This window comes from Coffea arabica, chromosome 11c, assembly GCF_036785885.1.
Source record: "Coffea arabica cultivar ET-39 chromosome 11c, Coffea Arabica ET-39 HiFi, whole genome shotgun sequence".
Lineage (NCBI taxonomy): Eukaryota > Viridiplantae > Streptophyta > Magnoliopsida > Gentianales > Rubiaceae > Coffea > Coffea arabica.
Genome location: NC_092330.1, coordinates 506,342 through 529,281, shown reverse-complemented (window position 1 = coordinate 529,281; position 22,940 = coordinate 506,342). Strand labels below are relative to the sequence as shown.

Here is a 22,940-nt window from a genome sequence, read left to right as displayed (position 1 = left end):
ACTTTTGTTCAAAGTAGCGGCTCTGTTTTCACTTTTTTGCTCAAAAGTAGAGCTTTCGTGCTGATAACGTGTTATAAAACTAATAAAATGAAGATACTACAATAGGAATTGAAGAAGTATTAGAGAAAGGAGTAGAGAAATGGAGAATGATATCCTTATATTTCAACAAGATACAAAAGTACAACCAAAGGGTCTCAATGTACCTCTATATATAGGCACTACAAGATTAAAGGTACATAAATCTTATTAAACATCCACTACTACAATAATATGAAGAAACTTATGAAACGGTTTCTCCATTACATGAATGGATTTATGAATTGTAACTTATATACATAAGTAACCATAAAATCATGAATTAATCCCCTTGAGAATACGAAGGGACATCCACATTTTTGTCATTTCATAACAAAATTCAACTTTTACATGTATGTATGTCATGGATCCAATAATAATTATAGTATATACATTATCAATGTAGGAAAGATTAATCCAAAAAAATTATCTTTCTATTTTTCGATTGAAGCTCTGAACATGAAAGCGTATGGTATTAAAACGCTAAAATTGATAGTTTTAGGCACAAAGTGAAATCAGTGATAGGTGAGGGACGTGCACGACTGCATGTTGCAATTAGCCGTAAAACAAAATACTTAATATAAATTCTGTAAGTGCAGGGGACCGCTTTTCCAATTTCAACTAGTAATAGAAAACCTTTTCCCGCAGAAGAAATCAAAGAAGCGAGAAGTTTCCCAAGTATATTTCCCTTCTCCAGCCTCGTTCCAAACGCCATCTTCGTCATCCCCGCAAAGGCAAAACCACCTTGGCTGGCTGGTCGCCCTCCTCTCTTCTCCACCATCCTCCTCATCCTGCTTCTTTTCTTTTTAATTTCTGGGCTCATCTTCTTATGCCTAATACTGCTAATCAATTGCAGAGGCTGGCCATATGATTGATGCCCGCCATTGAATGGTTTTGTTTTGTTCCACCGCTGCTATATCAAATCAATATGTATTTAGATAAATGTACGTAGGAATCAGATAAGAGCTGGGTGTTAACGAAAACAAAAAAAAGAATGGATTTTGTGGGCTCCCCCTCTCCCTCTTCCGCCTCAACTTCTGCACCAAACGATGTCACTTCTCAGGTTTGCCATTTCTTACTTTCTGACCTTTGACAATACAAAAATGTGAGCTTTGTTCCGTTTGTTCAATCATGTTCTTTATTATTTTGAGGATTGTTTCAAATGTGATGTAATGGGTCCTCGGTTGATTGGATTGATATTACACCATATTATTGTTTTTACTCAACAAATACCATAAACAAGCTCTTCTTTTATTAGTTGCCCTGTTTGCTTTCGGATATATTACTATTAAGTTTTAAGGTTATGATGCATCTTCGGAAAAATTCACATGTGAAACACGCGACAACCCTCCCTTTCCCCGCCAAAAAAATTTTTTTTTTTTTGGGTAGAGATTGTGAGTTTCTCTCAAGTTTATGCCTTTACTAGTCTTGCCTTCCAAGCCTCATCTCTTGCATTTGCCTCTGTCCTTCGTTACAGAGCTCGTTTGTTTGCTTGAAAAGGTGGTATTGATTTTTACTTATATTTTCTTATGTACTGCTCTGTGCTTTTTTTGATGGAACTGAAACTCTTAGCATAACAAAAAAAGAAAAGGAAAGCCTGTTTTTAGTTTTGCATGAGTTAGTATACCACGCTACTTTCTAGAGCGCAATGCAAAATGCAGGCTTTGTTCAAGTGAACTGCAATCTTATTTCACTGTAGCTTACATCTATGTTAAGTTGACTTGTGTAAACATTTAAAATACCATCAGATACATTATCAATAACAGATTCTAACATAGAAAAGTTCGAAAGAAAAAAAAAGGTGCAAACTAAAATTCCAGTGCAAATAGCATATGCAAGTTAAAAGAAAAGACCGCATTCAGTTACAGTGAACAAATAGTTTGTATATCATTCTTCTAGCATTTAAAGCATTTTAGGATGCATAGACTGTTAAGCTACTAGTCATCTTCATCAATCAAGTCAGGAAACCTTTGAGGTTCTACCCTAGTAGTAATTGGTTATCCTATGGTTGTCAGGCCACAAACTAATCAAGCTACTTGCTTACTCAATGGTCTAGACAAGACAAAGAAATCCAATGGTTTCAAGAAAAGCATACCCCATGAAGAGGATAAAGTCCGTCCAAGAGACCCTTTTTTTTGGACACTTCTATACTTTTCTGTGCATTATCATTGGTTGGTTGCTTGAGAGAATACAAAGTGCTATGTTTTTTTGGCACTCACTCATGCACATTTAACTACTATGTTCTTGGTTGACACTTAAAAACACTGTATTGATCATTAATGTTGTTTTGAGATATTTATGTTTTTTCCTTGTTATGGAGAAAAAATGTTCTTGACTTTTTATATTGTCATTGTGGTGACTGATCCAGAGCTATGTAGTTACCTGTAACCAAAGGGATTCAAAAATTGCAAATTAATTTAGAGTTATTAGGAGATTAATTAATGAATGTGAGCCCCGTTTTAGAAAATTTGATTTAACACTCGTAACAGTTTATGCAAGTTGATAGTGACCTTAATGGTATAGGGTTTTGCTTATGGTTTTTCAAACATATCTGTACAAATTACAAATCTAATTTTGAAAACTTGTTACTCTGTAAACCACTCGTGGAGTGTTTTGGCACTAAGAGAACCTTTGGATGAAAGTTTCTTATTCTCCTCACTTACCATTTAAATCCTCTCATGAAAGAATTCACTTTGACCATTTTAACTTGGAATATCATCTTTTCAGGAAAAATATGATTTGTAGCTTCTTTTGGATGGGATTGAGTTTCAAGAACTTGGGCTTTAGACCATTTCACTTGTTCTTGAGTTCCTCTTATATCTCTCCTTTTTATTTTCTTTTGTACTGAATCCGAGGCAGTACAATCCTTCATTAATGTAACTCATTCCTCTCCTTTTGAAGTTGACGACTTCAGTCGGACAGCCCTAGGCTTCAAGGATTTTATCCTCTTGGTTTCAAGGGCATATACATATATGCATTACATATGTATGCTGACGCAGCACGAAAACTTGGTAGGCACAACAGCTTTGTAGAAAAGCTTAGGCCTTGTTTGGATTGCATTTTTCTGATTTTTTTGTAGAAAAATTAGTGTAGCAATTTGATATATGTGAGGTAAAAAGGTGATTGGGAAATGTGTTCACGAAAAACGTAGCAATTTTTCTTTGGAAAATTGCTGTCCAAACAAGGCCTTAGAGATTGAATGTCACCCAAACTTATAATAGGATGGGAGAATATGCTTAAGAAGGTGAAAACTGATTGGTAATTCTAAGAATCACTCCTAGGAATCTTTAGGCATCACGCCTAAAGTTGGGATGTATCACACAACCCTAAGAAAGACGTTAAGTCTGCAGGAAAATTTTATTAATGATCAAAAACTGCATTCTCTTTGTGGAGAAGTGGTTATTTATAGACTTTAGAAGAAAGCCAATTCCAATCCTAATTAGGACTCCTAACTAGAGTAGACTTCTAGTAGAAAGTTAGAAAGTTAAGTTTTTTTTTATTCTCCATAACAACTAAAATACTAATTACCAAAAATAATTACTAGACAGAAAATTACCATAAACCTAAAATTCCTGCAACTAATCCAAATTACTAAAATACCCTTGCTGATGAAAATCAGAAAACAAACTCCATAGAATTCAAACCAACTCCCAAGTTGGTTCCTTGTCATCAAAAGCATGCCAAATCAATGCTTGTGCATTCGACACATCCTTCCCACATCTCCTTTTTGCGACTTATCTCTATCATATGCATGTATGTATGTGTGTATTACATACATAATTGTGTGTATACATATATATGTGTGTGTGTAAATATATATATGTATGCATATATGTGTGTGTGTGTGCATACATACATACATACATAGATACATACTCACACACACACACAGAGATATACATATATATATGTATATATAGATATATGTGTATGTGTGTGTGTGTGTGTTCCATATTCTATTTTTAAGGACATAGTAAGATACACTAAATTTAGCAGAACCATATCGCCTGAAAGTGGAGGTGAAGGCTGAGGGTTCAAATGACAAAAGGCGTATGGTGGATACCTAGGTACGCTTAGATGAGGAAGGTTGTAGTAACGAACGAACTACTGCAGGAAGTGGAGAATAATAACATGTTTGTCTTTGAGTCTTGTGCTGTCTTCTTATGGTTGTCTTTTCTTATCCATGTTGTATTTGTAATATCAAAGTTGAATGTAATTTATATTTATTGTGCATCTACAGCTGGGAATATATAATTTTAGTCAAGCTGCTGTCTTTAGCTGTCTTTCTTTTAGTTGGAAGTTTGGGTATATGATATACTAATATTTCAGTCAGTAGAATGTAATAACAACTCAATTTTTTGATATTTAGCATATCTATCTGTCATTCTTGTTTACATTATAACAATAGGAGGGAGGGAGCAAAGGAGGGGGCAAGGGATAATTGTTTGAATCAAGAAGCTACTTTCGTACTTATGATTGAAAAATAGAAAGATATTTGGACCTTCATAATGAAGTCGAGAAAGAATTCTGTTCTAATTATTTTTATCCTGCTTAGATGGTGCTAATATGAGGTCTGCTTGTGTATCAAAAAGTAGTGAAGTTTTAGTGGGGTTTTTAAGTTTCTTTCACTCTTGTGCTTCCTCCCCCCTCCCTAATGTCCAATCTAAAAGAAGAGGAAAAAGGTAATCTCTATGTTTTGATTTGTGGCCAACTTGTTCCTTCTTTTGTAGGAGCATTATGTAACATCAATTGAGGCAGATCACGAGACAACGTGTTGGGGCTGTGGAGTCCGTCTTCTTGTTTCACCTCATGCACCTGTTTTCAAATGTGGCTGGTGTGGAGCAATAACTAACAGAAATGCATTGAAAAATAATAAGCAGTACTATAAGTGGAGACGTTTGCGAGATCGTTGCTTTGTTGTTTTCGTCCTTTTGTTCATGCTTTTTATAATATGTAAGAAGCTATAATTATGCCATGCGCTTTATGCATTTCCCTAGCCTAGCTGCTGCATTGCATGTGCTTTCCTTCTGCCATTGGGCATCAGTGGGTGGTAATATTTTAAACATGATTTCTTCATTGACATTGCTGAAAGTGGTTGTGTGTTCTCTAATCTACGTACAGAGGTCAAATAAAAAGAATATGCTTCAAAGTTTTTCCAACAGAATATTGAAATAGGGCTCGCCTTTACCCTCTTGATTGCCAGGAGATTTACATTTTTTTGGGTTCATCATTCTTGCCATTATGATCAGAGGAATATATTAAATGTCTTTTATGTTTCTCCTTTTAAATATAACACTATTCAGTTTTCTTGGTGAAAGTTTTTCTGTTTATCTTTGTGCTTATTTAAACTTCGTGCTTTCTTCCTAAAATAGGGGTTAGAGTTTCTTAATCTGAGAAGAGTGGTTATGGTGTATGAGAGATGATGTGAGTTGGTGTGAATCAGAAAAAGTGTAAACAGGTCAAGATCCTTGTCAACTTGTTCTTGGGTCATGTTGAATGGAATTGACGTCAAAGTTAGTGGTTTATGCTTATTATTATTCATCTGTGTATATTTGTTTTATATCATGGTGTTGGACAATTTGATTGAGAAGATTTTAAATGGACATGATACAAGTCACAGCGTCCAACATGATTTTGGATACATTAGACAGGAGAACATTTTATGTGATGTCCTCATGGAAAAACGTATAAGAAATATCTTGATATAAAATGTGTTGGCATTATTTCTATGTTTTGCACAATTGGAATTGCTAGATCCTGGAAAGTTAATAGGAGAGGAGGTAGGAAAGAATTCAAGTGTTAAATGGTGCTGCACACATTGCTTCTTCCGTTGACTAGGCTTTGGAAATGTTACAAATACTTCTGTAGTAATATTTCTCTGTGAAGTGGTGTTGGATCAGAAAACTACGTTGAGTTTTAATCTTCTTGTGACTTTTTGTCTAACGTAACAATTAAGCTCATTGTTGAAGAAGGGTCGAAATTCACTTGGACCTTGCTTTGGTATGATTAGTCTTGTACTTGGGACATGTTCCTGGTGGCTTTTGATTTTGTAAAATCTCAAATCAGAATCCAGAAAGAAGGTCTCTTGTAACTTCCGATTTTGACCCTTTTCAGCATTAAAAAAGCCAAAAGCTGAAATAAAAAGCACTTGAAAACATTACATAACAAATTTCATTTAAAACCAGAAGCTAAAAACAGGTGTGAAAAAGTAGTTGAGAACAGGCCCATACTTTGCATCTGCAAAGATGTGAATTATTACATGTTTCCTGATGACAATGCTCACACCTACTATCAAGGCTGAGAAGATCAGGAAGATGAAAATTCCTGTCACTGTTTTCTTAAGATATACTGGTTTATTGTTTCCTATTGCCTTTCCCTCAAACCGCCTGCAGAAAAGATTCCTGGTGCTAAACAACCTGCTGTTTCGGTGACTTTCCTTTCTATTTTTTTCCTCTTTTAGTGTTGATCATTATGTTTATCAGAAACTTGTTTGTCATCTAATTGTTTCTCTCTGTGTTACTATGCAAGTTGAGAGTCTCATCTAATTGTTTCTGCCTGTGTAACCATGCAAGTTGAGAGTTGTTTTGGACTTAAGCCAGTAGGTAGTAAAGGAGTCTAAAGTCAGTGTGGAGTGTATTCACCTTTTGGGAATTAGTAGTTGCACAGCAGATTATGGCTTGTCCAGCCACAGACAGTAATTAGATAAAATTCCAGGCTATTTTTTTGGATCCATGTTTAATTTATTTAAGGAATGAATTCTCTTTAATGCTGTTGTCACACTTGTCTCTTATTGTTGCACTTACTTTCAGCTGATGGATGTTTTTGCACACAAGTTAATTTGGATGAATAACCTAGACTTTTATTTTCATTGCATGAAATGCAACCATTTTGTCCATTCAAAGCTGATCAAATGAAAGGTTGCATTAGTATTTCGAATAATGATGTGTTTTCTCTTTATAATCTTGTGCAATGTCTGGTTGTTGTGGAAGAAAAAGTGCCAAAGTTCTCTTTTTTTATGCAGTAAAAAACTCAACGAAAACCGGTTAGGGGCATAGTTGTTGCTTTCCTGGTTTTTTCGTTATAAAGTAATTGATCTTGTTCTTAAAACTGTTTCCATCTTAGTGCAGGTGGTGGCATCTGGGCAGTCTATCCTGTTGTTTTCTCAATCAGTTTTTTCTGGGGAATTTTCCACTCCACGATAACTCTAATACTATCTGTATCTACATTATCTTCGTTTGGCCTAGCATCATTTCTGTCTCCTGGTGTTCCACCAAGGATATTGTGGGGTAGCTACCCGGCAGTAGGAAAAGGTGGACTTGAGAACTATACCTTTTGTCACCACTGTTCAAAGCCTAAGTCATCAAGGACGCACCATTGCAGTTCGTGCGGAATGTGTGTATTAGACATGGATCATCACTGCCCATTTGTGAGTATTGACCAGCATTTTTCTGTTTTAGCATAAGAGAAAGATATATGATTTAAAACCAAAGGGCGTTGTAATTGTAAGATTTCAGTTCAGGACTTTTTGACTTAAATTAGGATAAAAGTAGATGCACTTGGTTTGAAATTTTAAGGGAACTCCATAAATCAATTAGAGTTGATAGTTATCCTGTACAAGTAGAACTTCACAAATCAATTGAAATTGATAGTTATCCTGTATGAGTAATTTGTCACGGACAATTTATATTTGTTTGGGAAAAGAAAGAGCAATATTTGATTTGGAAATAGGACAAAGAATTGAACTACAATATCAACCAGTTCCAGTTCTTTGAAACTTTCAGTCTTGTTCATAATACTAATTTATTTATTTTTGGTTTGTGGCGAAATTTTGTCAATATTTTCGTCAAAGCTTCCTTTTTTGTTTTCATAGCTTTATGGCTATTCAATTGTATTTGCCCAAGCTTCCTATTCTTTTGTTATTGTAACCTTATGCTGAGAAATGTTGTTCATTTTGTTATATCATTATGATTCTTTTTGCTTCCCTCTAAATAATGGGCAAATGGTTTTTTTTTTTCCTTTTTTCTTTTTCCCTCGAGTACACGTGGTACACTGTATAAACATGCTCTTCATCCTTAAGATTTTCAGATTTTCTTTTGAAAATTCACAATTTTTTTCCTTGATTCTAATAATTTCCATTTTGCTATTGAACTTTCACTATGTATGAGTATTCGATTGAATATCCAGTTTGCCTATGACATTGTTGATGGCACGGCAGATGTCTCCTGCGACCCTCAAATATAAGGAAAAAGATGTAAAGGATCTGTCCTTCAATATATAGGGGTCACATCAATTGTATGATTTGAGTATGCATTTGACGATAGGATTGAATGATCCAACACAACAATTTACTAAGAGTTGATACTGTATGGGACTCAAGCACTTGCAATAGTAGTAGCTGCTGTAAGTGCAGTGCAAGTTCTTGAGCGCTGCTTGGCAGTTGGGACAGTTTATTTGGTGGTTGCTTTGAAGTTGGAGTGAATGCTTTGCTCATAAAATGCATTTTTTGAAAAAATTCTATTTTCTACTTGAAGTCTTTCAATGACAATTCAAATGCAATTGGAAGACAAGGATAGAGAAAGCACAAAATGATGTTGTGCTAATGTACATGTTAGGATAAACAATTTGCCAAAGCAAAGTCCTTTTTGTGTCATTTTATACTCATATGCGGAACAAAACATCTGGTCTATTTTTCCTGATTAATTGATTAATTTTCGATAGTCTGTTGAGTCTATATTTCCTGATTAATTGATTACTTTTCAATAGTCTGTTGATAGGCAAGATCTATTTTTCAGTTATTTACCCTCTGTCTGCAGATTGGAAACTGTGTTGGTGCAGCTAATCACCGGTGCTTCATCATCTTCCTCATTTCAGCTGTAATGAGTACAATCTATGTCTCAACTATATCTTTTTATGCAGCACTTCATGTCTGGCCACCAGTAAATTATGTGGCCAATCAACCTCTAAACAGGCTTCTTTCTTATGAGTTCACCTTGAACTTCTTGAAAGAATCTGCTTTTGCATTGCTGAGATCTGCTGTCTTTCTTACACCAAGAGGGCTTGTTCTGGTTTACCTTTTCATCGCTAGTGTCTCAGTGGGGATTGGTTTAAGCGTACTTTTGTGGCAACAGCTCTCCTACGTATATAGAGGGAAGACTTACTTAAGTCAATTAAATGCTTCAGAGGGTGACGGTGGGGAAAGGGATTGTAAAAATTTAATCAACTTTTTTGGTTGTCAGTATATTGCAGCAGGATATTTCCCTAGTTTTTGGAACTCAAGGAAGACTCACGAGAAGTAAGCACGAAGAGGTTTGTTAACTTCTTTTCTGTTTTACATTGACCAGTTTCTTTAAATTTGGTTATTATCATTGCTATTAAGTGGCAAAGCATAAGCTGGAATAAGAGTTGCAAGAGATATTGATTTCTTTTTATGCGTTTCACAAGATGGTTGAGGACGAAAGTGTGAGTCTGGATTTATCGGTCAATGATTTAGGTGTCCTAGTGAACTTGAAGCTTGCTTTTACTGGTGGATGCAAACTTCAGTACAGTAGCTTGTGATTTGTAGAGTTGCATAAGAGTTTATCAGGATTAGAAATAGCCAAGCGTTTTGGTCATGTGTGTAAACCGGTGAGGTGTGACATCCAAACCCAAAATTTTTTGTGGTATTTTGGCAGAGGGGTTTGGTTCCTATTTTCACAAATTTGAAATTATGGATAAACCAGGAAGATTTATTTTGCACATAATCTAGTTTTGAAAGTTTTGCTGTTAATTTTAAACTATTTACTTTAGCAATGTTTTCAATTTCTGATGGTATGGGTAATGTCACTTAATTGTATGGAAAAAATTCTTATATTTGATGCTTCTTTTATTATGTAGGTAGCTATGAGTAATTTTGTGGGTTGTTTTCCTTTTATAGAGTTAAAACTTAGAGACCCAATTATGAGCGTTATCCCCTTTTCTTTATGTTCATAACAATTCTGGCTCACTCAATGTGCATGCGATCCAAAATATCTTTTGTATCAATTTTGTTAATTGTCCTATCATTAAAAGTGAAAAATTGACAAGATTTTAGTAAAGATAAACTTAATTTGTCTTGGTTGCTTGTTAAATGGTTTTTACACTAAAAAATGAAAACAAATTCTGGAATAGGTAATTGGCTACAATTTCTAGCTTAGTGGTTGTAGATTTATTGACTTTAACAATGGAGGAAAGATGTTAACTTCTGCCCTGATTAATGTGGAGTTGGTAAATAGGGGATCATGATTTGATTGAAAATTTGTAACTGGAGAAGCAAACTGCGAGGATTCATTAGCTGTAGGGCAAATGTGCATTAGCATGTAGCAATGGTTGATTTACTGGGGTACAATTAGGCTTTTGATCATGGCAGTGGTTTTGTTTTTTTTAACCTTCTTTTGGTGAAAGAGGATACAACCAGACAACGGGAGACACTGCCTGATTACAAGCAGTACTATCCTTTTATGTAGTAAAATTAAGATGTACACAAAGGAGCTAAATAAACAAATAAAATGTTTATTGCAGATTAACTTTTGATGGACACAAGCATTGACGGAAGTTAAAAAAAAAAAAAGTACAGCGTTGGTGACAGATTTTAAATAATCATATCACATGTCAATGTGGTCAAATTCTATGTTTGTATTTGCACCATGTACTTTAGATTGATGCATGATGTGGATTTAGTCTACCAACTTTTTGCTTAAACCAACAGAGACTTGCATATGCTGATTCTGTAGTTTTGCAACACCTATTGGTATAATTTTGTATGCCAAGCATTTTATCATTATAAAAAATTGCTAGAGCAAATTACAAGCTGTAGATTGCAGGATAAAGTTGAGATTCTAGCCTCTAAGAGGATAAAGTTGGATATTACTGTCCTTGACATGGTTTATCCTGCCTTATCATAATGTTTAGTCTCAACTCCCTCCCTTCCTCCCTCCCTCTATCTCAATAGATTTGTCTTTTTTTGAAAAAGATAAACACAGTGCACTAATTAAAAATTTTTTTGTCTGTACATGCTGGTTTTTTTGTATGATTGCCTGAGAATATGGTTGTATGTTACAAAAGATGGTTGTTTAGTTGTATTTGGACACACTTTTGTGACTTTGACATATTATAGAAATGAAGACAATTTTTTTTAGTTTTGATTACAATTTCCACACGCTTACAAACTGTTTGATTCTGAATGCTTATGCTGTTTTGGGTCTTTGCTTCCTTCTTGTGGGAGGGGCCTTGCTTTTTGATAAAGCGTTCCTTTTATAGCTTAGGTGTACATTGATGAAATTAGAATTTTTTGCATTGCATAAAGGTCAACTTGGAATAAGTCTTCCACATTGGCAGTTAGAATGGACATGTATTAATGCTAGCAGGCCAGTTGTTTGTCTGTCAGTTGTTGCTAAAAGTAGTTCATAAGCTTGTCCTCCAGCATACAGATTCTTCTATCCCGTAGGTTTTGCAAATTTGTGATGATATTATAGTTTGTCCAACTTTCTGTTATTTGGTAATCTAATTAACCTATCTAGAATGGACATGAAGAAGCTTCTGAGGATCACAATAAGGGGCTGCAAGAGTCTTTTCTAATCTTCTTTTACCTTGTGCCTCTGGTTTTAGACCCTACAAGTTAAAAGAGTGTTAGAGCCTGGGCGAACAGAAGAATGAATTAATGGAAACTGGAGATCAATTAAAATGATGCATGGCGTTTCAGTAGGATATTCAATGACAAATTTGATAGCTTTTAGGATTATATAATCTTTTAAGCTCTGTCTCTCTCGCGTTGTTGTTGATAGCACCATGCCTTCGGTTGTCATCATTACACCTCCAGGGTACTGAGACAGAATTACTGGCTGCCTTCCTGGCCTTAATTCAAAATTTTTACATTGAGCCTGGAGGACATTATGCTTATTTATTCATTTTTGACTGGTAAGAGGTCATTAGTTTTGGACACTGAATGCCAAAAAAAATAAAATAAAATAATAAATTATGAGAGAAGTGTTTTGTGTGCATATCAGGTGTTTGGTTTAACTTACTGATTTGCCTTCTGTGTTAAATTTCATTCTTAGTTATTGTCAAGAACCTGTAAAATTTTATGATTCTATTATTTAAAATGTCTTTCATTGTTTTAGCCAATTATATATAACTATTCATAGATAACTTCCTTTCTTCAGCATGCTAATTATTAGTTTATCCTGTTTCAGTGATCATGTATGCTGTTTAAGAAATGTGATTCAGTTTATTCTTTTTTTGGGTTGGTTGTAAGCAATGTGCTTTAGTTGAATATCTGAAATTTCAGGTTGATCGGAAATGGACTTGAATGGAAAAAATGGGGACAGAGAGAATACATAAATGGCTTTAAAGATTTAAGTGTCACTCTTTTGGTAACATTGACAAGATGATTGACAAATCTTGACTTTATTACATAAGACTGTGTTCTGTGAAACTAAAATTGGAGTCTCTACGTAAATCATAGTCAAACATGAGGTTGAGCACTCTTAGGAGTTGGACTTTCACAGTGGTGGGCAAAATTTACAGTGATAAAGTAACGAGGTAGAAGACATTAATTAAGCACATATTTGGAGAATAACAAATAGCGAAAGGCAGAAAAAACCAGTCTTAGTTAAACACAAAAAATCGTGCGGTAGTTGTGCAATTTATTGGATCATCCCATTGGGTTGTTAACTTTGGCCACTAATATTAGTTTATCAAGATGTGGTAATTTGTATTGGCATACCCATGTTGTTGTTGACCAGTTTTACTACAATTAATCCAATTTTTTTTCCCATTGAGAAGAAACTTTCAGAATTGTCTGCCCCTCCTTACAGAAATTTCTTCTCTGGGGCACCTTTGAACTTGCCATTTGGCAGCTTGGTTGCTCTTTAATAGGAGCATGAAGCATTTATTGAAGGGTGGGGGTACTTAATTGTAAGAAGGAAATGCTAAACGTCTTGGTTTAATTAAATATTTTAGGCGCGTACCTTTCTTTTATATAGCTTAAGGATGGTAATGATCTTGTCGAACTTTGGTTTTCTACTTTTCTGGATTACATAACTTGTGTTATCGCATTGACAAATACCTGCTAAAAGTGTTTGAAGGTTCCTAAAGAATTCAGAAAGAAATCATACCTTTGAATTGATGCTAGTGAAAAGGTGTTGCATTTCTTTATTTCGAATCATTAATATAGAGATGGATGGAGTGCTTTCATTTGATTAACGTCTAATCTGTTTAATGCCGTCAAGGCAAAATGGAGGTTAACTTAGTTTTCCAAGTCTCAGGTTTGTACTTTTAATTTTCTTGAATCTCAAGTTTCGGGTCATTACTGACAAGCAACTGGTAATTAATTACCGTACGAGTCCTGACTTGTTAAAAAATCATGTGTCCTGTATCATCAGTACATGATATACCCTGATAGGTGGAAACTAAGTGATGAAGATTCCGGGTGCTTTGTAGATTCTTATTTTGTATTCATTTGGAGAATGAATAATTCCTGTATTGTGCAATGAATGTGTGAAGCTGATGAATGAGGATTTTGTCATGGTGACTGGCTAGTGGATTTCTGTGTAGCATCCGATCGTGCATGGTTTGCTAAAAACACCAAACAGTGCCATAGAAGTAACTGGTCTACTCTATTATAGTCTTTTGATACTCATTATGCGTTTTTGGAGAGGACTATGTGAATGTTTGTTTCCTTTTTGTTTTCTGGCAGGGGGCCAAAATCAAGATTCCGACATGCAAGATATGTAGCTGCTCTTCTATAGCGGGGGCCAAAATCAGGGATTTATGTAGCTGCTCTTCTACTTTTGATAGGAAAATTTTGGAAGCTTCTACTCATTATAGTTATTACTGTAGTTTGTTGTTCACCGTCTTCTAGATGCGAGCTGGTAATGAATTTTTGCATCAAGTCTGCCACATTTTTCCTTGTACTATTTTGTTTGGAACAAACTTGTGTCTGCGAGGTTAAATTGAAGTTGGATCTCGGTGATTAACGAGTAGTATTTTTTGGAAAACAATAAACTTAAACGGAAAAGGGGAAAGAATAAAAAACAAAATAGAAAACTTCCAATATTTTGTCGGAATTGTAAACTTCCAATGTCTTTCTAGTAGTCCAGTAACCAAAGCAAACAGGTTAATAAAGCGTAAGTTTAAATGCAATTTACAGTCACAGAGGAACAAAAGAAGTTGGATTAACTTGGATGGATGAATGACAGTTGCAAGGTCATATTATAGAGTCATGTCCATGACAATTCAACAATCCATTTCTGTCAAATCATCCTGCTGCGGCATATGTCGACAGGTAAGAGATCCTGGACTGGAGTAGCGTGGAGCGTTTGACGGCAGCTGTTACAGGCTCGGATATCCCAACACAAAGTTCATCAAAACATAGATGGGCAATCCAGGACCGGAGCAACAGAGATCAAGAAAAAGTAATCGCTTTGAATTTTCAGTATTTCTTGCAAAGAAAAGAGCTCCAAAAACACGCTTGTTTCTACACTTCCCTCGGAAGGTTTTTTTTTTTTTTTTTTTGGCATAGATTTACATCACTGAACTAGAGGTGTAGAAAATGGACGAATGAGAACGCAACAATGGAATTGAGCAAGATAACAAAATTGCCTAGGTATTCAAGTGACTCATCATCACTCACTACACAGGTCTGCATACTGCAATATACAGTGAACACCTTAACCCCGGCGAAAGAATGAATGCACCAATAATTGGCAAGTGAAAGCAAAAATATTTCAGCAGGCCAAATGCTATTGAAGAAGGAGATGAATCAATGACCAAGATAATCAAACATTAATATCTTTGCGCTTTGATCTGGCACTACTCATCTCCTGCGAACCCATTAAGGCAAATCTAGGGATGTTATAATTGTCGGGTGTGGTCATGGGCTGCTGTGGGTAGAGCGTGGGAGGTGGGGTGAGATTGCGTTGAGCAGGTAGTGGAGGAAGCGCATTATATTTGTAAGGGTCAGCAGCCAAACTGCAAAAGGCAGACATTGAAATCAAACCGAGTGCCAAGATTGAAATGATACTAAGGCTGCTTGTAAGGAATCTCATATTTTGTACAAAAGAAAGTAGAACAAATCTACGCGAGATACACTGATTATACTGTAGCACAGTGGAATCTGTGCCTAAGCAATTGCGGAAAAAGACATCTCATGTACTTAAAAACTTCTGTAGATAGCATTCACTAGACAAGCAATAACGACATAAATCCTCCCTCCCCCCAACACACACAGACGCGCACGCACAAAAGAATTCTGGAAGCACCACAGAATCGACCTAGAGAATTAGCAACAAAACTGATCCTATTACCAACTTGGCTTCTCAGAAAGTTATCGTTACAATTTGTTACTTTGACAACAATAGCCAAGTTATTGAATTGCCTAAGGTAGTTGATGCTGGCCTACATTCCTCAGTAGTAATAACTTGCAAGGTTTTCAATAATATAATAACTGGTTGTACGCTAAAACTTGACAGGACTAATAATTTAACATCTAAAAGTTGAGGCACATAAATCACGATTGTATACAAATTTTCAAATTAATTTTCACATAAAAACTTAAACACTAAGCATTGAATTATCACCCCATCTCGCATCCTAAATTTGGAGCAAGAATAACTTATCTGTTCATGTATTATGATATTTCCCTGCCAACTTATAACAAAAAATTTCAGATGTACTTATCCATATCTATACTCCTTGTACTAATCCTGGCTAAGAGGTGTAGACAGAGGAATTTTTCCTAGAATTAGTACTGATTCATCTGTTGAAGCACAAGCAGGACTAATTCCCCCCCCCCCCCCCCACAAAAAACCCAAAAAAAAAAAAGGGAAAACCGCAAGCAGAAGTTCAAAGAATTTGGTGACAGTCAATGATGCAGAAACTTAAAGTTGCACTTCCACCACAAACGGCTCAATCAATAGGTTTAGAATTGTTGCAAGCTTTGTAATATCTCCGGCAAGAGAATTGGTGTATTACCTTCTCAAATATTATTTCCTAGCACCTCCCTGTTTCTTATCAACTTTAGATGGTGAAGATGTTAATGACAAATTAATCCAAAAGCAAAATCCCAAAGACAAATAGTCATCCAGAACAAAAAGCAAGACTAGTAACTCTCCTCCAGATATACAGGTTTATTGACTTGCATTCTTTTTTTACAACTTCCCCAAAAAAGAGACCATCTCCCTCCTGATACCCAGCCACAGTACATAACACACAAGTCAACCATATGATACCAGATAGAATGATGTAAGTATAGCTCAAGAAAGTAGAGGTACATTGGGCAGTTAAGATAAGAAAGTTTTCACAGTACAACCTAGTGAAAAGCATTATCAACCACTAATTTCTGTGGCACAGCAAAACAATGTACACATAAATCCTCAACCTGTGTGGTCACACGAATGTGTGCATGCGTGTATGGGTGTAAAAGAACGAATGTTGTTTTACTGAAATTCAAAGGTTAAGGAATGACAGAAAGAAGTAGGATAAGGTTAAGTGAGGAAGAAGGAAGTTAACATAGTAAAGGGCATTTAGGACATATGTGCAAAGTGGCATTTCACCAAAACCGTCATCATGCATCATATATAATTAGACTAGAGAGCTCAAATATATCATACTCTGTAGTATGATTGGTAAAAGTTAATGCAATACCCTCTATATCAAGATAAGAAACCTAGGCCTCTCATACCTTGAAGTTTTGTACGAATGATCCTCATCACTTGAAATTTCATCCGATCTATGGGATACTCCATGAAGTGGGCTAGACCATGAACTTGTAACAGGTAAACTGTCTGAGAAGTATCTCCTCCTGATCAACTGTTAAAAAGTCCGTAACCTTTAGACGATTGAATAGAATATAAACTTTAGTCACAAAAGATCTAACAGGGAAAGTACAGACCATACGAAAGAACTTCATCACAGCTTCTTTGTCATATCTGGATTCTTTTGCAGCCTGTTTGTTAACAAAAGAAAAAGCTAAGTTATATATCCAAATGGATAAAATTTCTAGACGCTATAAATGTTCTCAAATTAAAACATTGGGAAAGGCATCTAATAAAGAGATTCCCTGCATAAAAGATTTATAATCTAGGGTATATACATGTAGCTCATTTGATGTCCAAAATGAAGTGCAAATAAATCCTATATTCAGTATATTACCATCAACTTCTGCAAAAAGTCGCCACCAATAGCAACGGACTCACAAGAAATACAAGAACACCCACAAGTGAAGACAAGACACGTTTCTTATCAAACCAGACACTTCTAATTTACCAGGAAATTTGATATAAGAAAGCTATCTTGCTTGCTTAAAAAGCTTCACACACTAACAGGCAGACAAGTGGTTTTGCTCACATCCACTAAACAGAACCACCAAGATGCAGTATAACTACCGAGGTAATCGAGAGCATCCAGCATAGATGCTCATTCATCTTAAGACGTACCCACCACCTCTTTATGGAAGCAACACGACTTGAACTGTTGAATTATGGCTGCTTAGTTCAACAGTTGCTAATTGTTCTGCGTTCTAGCAAATCAATAGATCATGAAATGTGGACAAGAATGTTGCACCTAGATTGCCACGACAATTGAAACTTTCTTCACAACTAATGTCCAATCTTCGACTCTTTAAATAAGCTAATTCATAATGTTTACAAATTACTTTTACATGATGTTAATCTCAAAAAAAAAAAAAAAAGAAGGAAAAATATGATTAAAGGTTATGGAAGAGTAGAAGAACATGACATGCCCCCGTTATGCTCATTATACAAGAAGCCACAATGAAATTATTTTAAAAGTTGAGACTCTTCCTACTCAATATGGTATCACTTTCCATACCATGGTAATACCAACAATAATATGTCTCTCCATGGTCTTAGTTTCCTATAAACCTTAGATCTTAATAGATCATGTGCAATTCAATAATGTCAATCACAAGGACAAGAATCCCAATCGTACATAGGCTAATAAATAAAAAGTTGATTCCTAGAGAAAACCACTTATTAAAAACTGACAAAATTCATAAATTAATGTGGCACAGGTGTCTTTCTTCCCTCATATCTTATTAATCCCCTTTCAACAGCACATGGTAACCTTTATTTGCTTTACTGAATCATGAGGTAATTTACTAAGCTCTAGCACTATCAAATTTCCGTCACAGGATAAAGCCAACACTCCTAATAAAATCAACCCTAAAGGCTATGCTAGGTTACCATCAAAGTAGGTGTTGGCAACTGATTTTCATACCTACTGAGATCCAACTATTCTGCCAATTGACAAAAATGACCACCACCACCCAAAAAAAAAGGTGCAGGAAAGCAGTTTCAGTTTCTGCCACTTACTGCTACAAGGCCACCAGATCCTGGGAAACTCTCGGTCAGTGGGAGTTCCTCACTTGAAGGAAGCAAACCCTGCTTCTCAACCCATTGACGTGCTGCATCTACAAGATTGCCACTGCTACCTCTTATTCCTTCTTTTGCAGCAATATCTGCTTTGTTTCCAATAACAATGTAAGGAACTGGGAGGCCTCCAGGCCCTCCCGATGCAAGAGGGGCCGAAAATGTCCCAGTTGCTGCAATCTCTGCAGCCCACTTCTGTAAGCTTGACTTTGTTCTTCTCTGTGAGAGATCATGAACAAAAATAACGCCTAAAAAGAAATTTTAGGCAAGAAGGAGAAGAAGAATTACAATCATAAATACACAAGCAAATAATTAAACAACACAATGAAACATTCAGTTGCTGGTTTTCACCAGAAGCTCGAATATCTCGACCAGATCTCATTTGAACCATCATCCTTTAATTATTTTCCTTTAAGTCCTCTAGTTTCTGATATCATTCCCCATTAGATTTTAAAGGGATATATGATACGAGTTCAAAATACAAAGTGATTACACAAGGTTGATAAAGAGAATTGGATGGCCAAAGTATAACTTATTCAAAAAGTTAGCAAGAGAATAACTACTTTTTTGCAGATCAATTGGACTAGGCTAATAGTCCAAATTGAGCACATGCTTGGCAAAATTTGCTGATCAATTTGTTAACTAGTAGCTGCAAATTCTGATCACTCAAAATTGGGTCATGATAGAAATATAAGCAAATTCTGAGAGACCATAATCATGATTTGCTGATTTGATCAGCAAAATCAGCAAATTGATCAGCCACTGTTTGGACTAGGCTAATAGTTAACAAATGGAGAGTGGCTGAGAGACCAGAAATCAACCCTCCAGAGTTAAGTGAAAATATAGAGGAATCAGTAATCATGTGGTAGTACAAAAATTAAACATCAGAAAATGACGCCTTCTCTTGGGTAACACTATTCTAACACTATTCAGAAAAATGAAGTGTGAGTAATGGACAGGGTCTCTCTCTTGAGCAGTTTTGCAACATCTTTTAGCATAGCATATGCAGAGATTAGTGTTTGTTTTTCACATAGGTGGGATAATCCCTTGTTATCATCAATAAAAAAATGATCTACATTTGCTTTAAAAAAAAAATGGACAGGGTCAGGAAGCTAGGTGATCCATTACCTCGGATGGTAATATCAATAGGGAAGGCCAGGACGACTTATGTTTATGGACATCCAAAAAAGATTATGGCCTAGTAAACCTTTATTCTTAAAGATATGTGCCATGCTTGCAGTCAGATTTTGAATATTTTCTAAAACAGTTCTGTAACATGTTATTAGAGGGATTGGAAAGCAGCTTTATAACTTTTAGTACTTCTCATAAACATTCTCATAATTTTAAGTCTCAAGCGTATCTCTTCTCCCGATTATCTTACTCATTGTTCCAACCACAAGAGCACAACATATTCAAGAGTAACAGAACTCATGAAAATTCCAGGTATTGGCAATATTAAACTTTTCTAAAACCATCCTCTATATATATTTTACATCCATTCATGCCAATCATTTCCAAGCACATGGTAAGGATTGAGCTAGAAACCCATTGCTTACCATTGATTTGTGAATAGAATAGAGAACGACAGTCTCTGTATCTTTCATGTCCTGATATATCCCAAAGCTCAACAAAAAAACCCCTCTCCTTGTCACCTTCAATGTTATTTGATGAGCTGCCAGATGATCCGTAAGTTATATGCTGCAACAATGAAATCACAACATCAAAAAACAAAATCAAACTGCAGGCGGAGGATAGCATTTCAGTAATGGAGTATAGAGTCTGACCGTGACTTCAACAGAACAGCCAATTGTTTGGGAAGGGCGAGTTATGGAAGAACCTTTGACAATCAGATGAGCAAGAGAACTTTTCCCCACACCTAAACAGTAGATTTAAATTAGGATATAGTATTTGGGGGGAAAAAAAAAAGAACCAAAGATTAAGGCTCTGTTTCAGCAGCACACAAAACTTATGAAATTGGCTTGCTAAATTATAATACATTAGAACTGAAACAGTACTTCAACTTCAACACATACTAATGCCATTCCCCACATTTTTTTATTCCCATAAGTTTATAACCATAATGTTGAACAAAGGTTACCAGCATAAAGTGGAATCACATGAACCACATCAACATGTTCCAAATCACAAGATTGCATGGAGCATCACATTCTGGAGTAAGAAAAGCTACAAATGTCTACAACAGTATACAAGCTTCTCCAAAATCTCTATAACTGCTAAGCTCTCTACTAGTAGCTCTTGAAATACATGTGATCTTTATGTTGTCCTCTCACTGTAACCTAAGAGTATTGATCGTGTAAATTAGAAAGTTAAGCCTGGGATGCCAACCAGGAGAAATCATGAAATGAATAAAACATGCTAAAAGGGGCAGCTTCTTTTGAGACCCTTAAGGATGATAGGTGCTCTGGAAAGAGAAGTATCCAGACGGACAAATTTTCTCCAAGCACCATTTAGGGCATGATCCATGCAATGGAATTTCAGCATTCTGGGATTGAGCGCACAGTATAGTAAGGATCTGCTAAACCACCTTCAGTCTTTCAAATGAAAAATGTAGGAGCTTCAAAATCTTGCAGGTGCAGCTGCTCCAATCAGCAGTCCTTTTTATTTTTAAATTTCATTTGGCTAAAGTCATCTTCAGACCCCAAAGTTAAATACTGAACATTCAAGGTGTATGAAGAAGATGTCACAGTCCTAAATCTATACTGTGGCGTAAAGGAAGAATGGGTGGCTTTTAAATATAAACCCCAACCAGAAAGGTTAAAAGTGGTAAAGCTAGGTAGGAGGCAAATTCTTCCTTTAGCTTTGGAAGTGTTTACAGTTCTACATAATTCATTTCAGATACTGGCTGGTAAAAGATACAGCCACCTCCTACTAGCATAAAAGGTCTTCAAAGTTAGAAAGAATGGCAGGGAAAGGGGTTCCTTTAAAAGGTAAATGTCAGCCCAAGTCTATAGCTAGTAATGGCATGCTCATTTTTTCTCTCTTGCTAGCTGTTGATGGTTATAATCGAGACAGTTAGAGACACGTGGCCTTCCTAATTTTCTAGCCGTCGTATAGACATTTGCATAGAAAATACGCTGAAGGCTTATAGCAGCATACCCCAATAGCTCCTAGACCAGAAAATACGCTGAAAAGCTCTCAAACCCAATTCCATGAACATTTTTAGCAGCATTACGTGATTGAATTAGCAAATTTAATGTACTAAGAAGACCTACGTCGCATCGAAGCTGAAAACTCATAGCAATTGATTAATCACCCATCAAAATCAAAGGGAGCAGACGAAGCAGTAGGCACAATTAAATTAATAATAAAGAGGAAAGAGCGAGGAGGAGTAGTTAGTAACCAGAATCTCCAATGATAAGAACTCGAACTTGGCCATAAGGCGGCCCGCCATTGTGCTCTCTGCTGCTGTTGTCTCTGCTACTACTAAAACTACTGGTGCTGCTTCTTGATGTTGCCGTGGTTCCTCTATCCCTCCAAAACATAATTGCTCTTAGTATCGACCTCTTCCTCCTCCTGATCCCCCCCTCCCTCCGGAACCCGACCACTACTACTGGTTAGCTGTAAATATTCACATTCCAAATTCTTGAAAACTAGCTCAAGAATCCCAAATCAGCGAACAAACTACCCTGCTGCTCCCGCCCACCCGGGTCCGGGGTTTGAATAATAAGAACAGGACGATGCAGAGAGCCCTAAATCCCTTGTCTAGTCGCAAAAACTGATGATGGATATCGCAAGCAACAAAATTGGTAATGAGTATAATAATAATAATGCTAAGTGAGATGTGATATCCCCGCTACCGCTACCGCTACCGCTTAGGATTTTAGATCTGATCTTTGAACTCAAAACACAAATGCGCATCCGACATCACAAACCATCCTCAAATCCCCAGGTTATGACTGCTGCTCTCGTCTCTGCCACAAAACAAAAGCACGGGAAATGGAAATGGCGCACGGGAACTGGACAAGATCTATCGGGTTGTTATTCTTTTCCTTCGAGCAGTACTAATAATTACCTGTTGAAGTTTATTTAGACATACTCCACTTGATCTCCTAAATTAATACAAGAGCTGCTGTTTGGCTTTTATGAAATTTTCCTATAAGTTTGCTTGATTTAGAAGGATTGGTTGCACTTTTTGCCCTGAACTTTTAATTTATGAAATTTATTACCTTCAACTTTTTATTTTTATTTCTATTTTACCGCAATTATTAAACTAACATTTAGCCAATTAGAGTGGATTTCATCCAGTTGACTCTTTTAGCATTTGCTCCCCCTTTGTCCTCGGAATGTCATTTTCTTTTTCCCCCTAAATAAAGAATGGCACCAAATTAAATTGCACATTTTGTCCCCTGTACAAATATAGCAAGGGAAAATGGCCAATTTAGTCCTTCAACTTTTTAACTTAAGGTGGTTTCATCCTTCATCTTTTATTTAGGTAATTTT

General features: G+C 36.0%; 2 protein-coding genes across 3 annotated transcripts; one reads left to right on the top strand and one right to left on the bottom strand.

Moving 5' to 3' along the window:
• The first annotated feature begins 706 nt into the window (after positions 1 to 706).
• Positions 707 to 13,991, top strand: LOC113716850 (protein S-acyltransferase 11-like). 2 transcript variants are annotated; one of them, XR_003454235.2, is made up of 5 exons: positions 707 to 1,138; positions 4,806 to 5,028; positions 7,203 to 7,501; positions 8,889 to 13,692; positions 13,787 to 13,991. XR_003454235.2 is itself a non-coding variant. In XM_027241357.2 (5 exons), exons 1-4 carry the CDS (start codon positions 1,070 to 1,072, stop codon positions 9,369 to 9,371), a joined length of 1,074 nt encoding a protein of 357 aa, XP_027097158.1. In that variant the 5' UTR covers positions 707 to 1,069; the 3' UTR covers positions 9,372 to 9,381; positions 13,787 to 13,991. The 2 variants fall into 2 exon arrangements, 1 of the variants encoding a protein (XP_027097158.1); XM_027241357.2 differs by having other exon boundaries at positions 8,889 to 9,381.
• Positions 13,992 to 14,494: 503 nt separating this feature from the next.
• LOC113716851 (small GTPase LIP1-like) lies at positions 14,495 to 22,624 on the bottom strand. Its single transcript, XM_027241358.2, has 7 exons — positions 21,841 to 22,624; positions 20,264 to 20,355; positions 20,036 to 20,177; positions 18,423 to 18,727; positions 16,982 to 17,035; positions 16,772 to 16,899; positions 14,495 to 15,060 (listed from the first exon to the last, which is right to left on the bottom strand). Exons 1-7 carry the CDS (start codon positions 21,980 to 21,982, stop codon positions 14,868 to 14,870), a joined length of 1,056 nt encoding a protein of 351 aa, XP_027097159.1. The 5' UTR covers positions 21,983 to 22,624; the 3' UTR covers positions 14,495 to 14,867.
• Between the last annotated feature and the right edge of the window lie 316 nt (positions 22,625 to 22,940).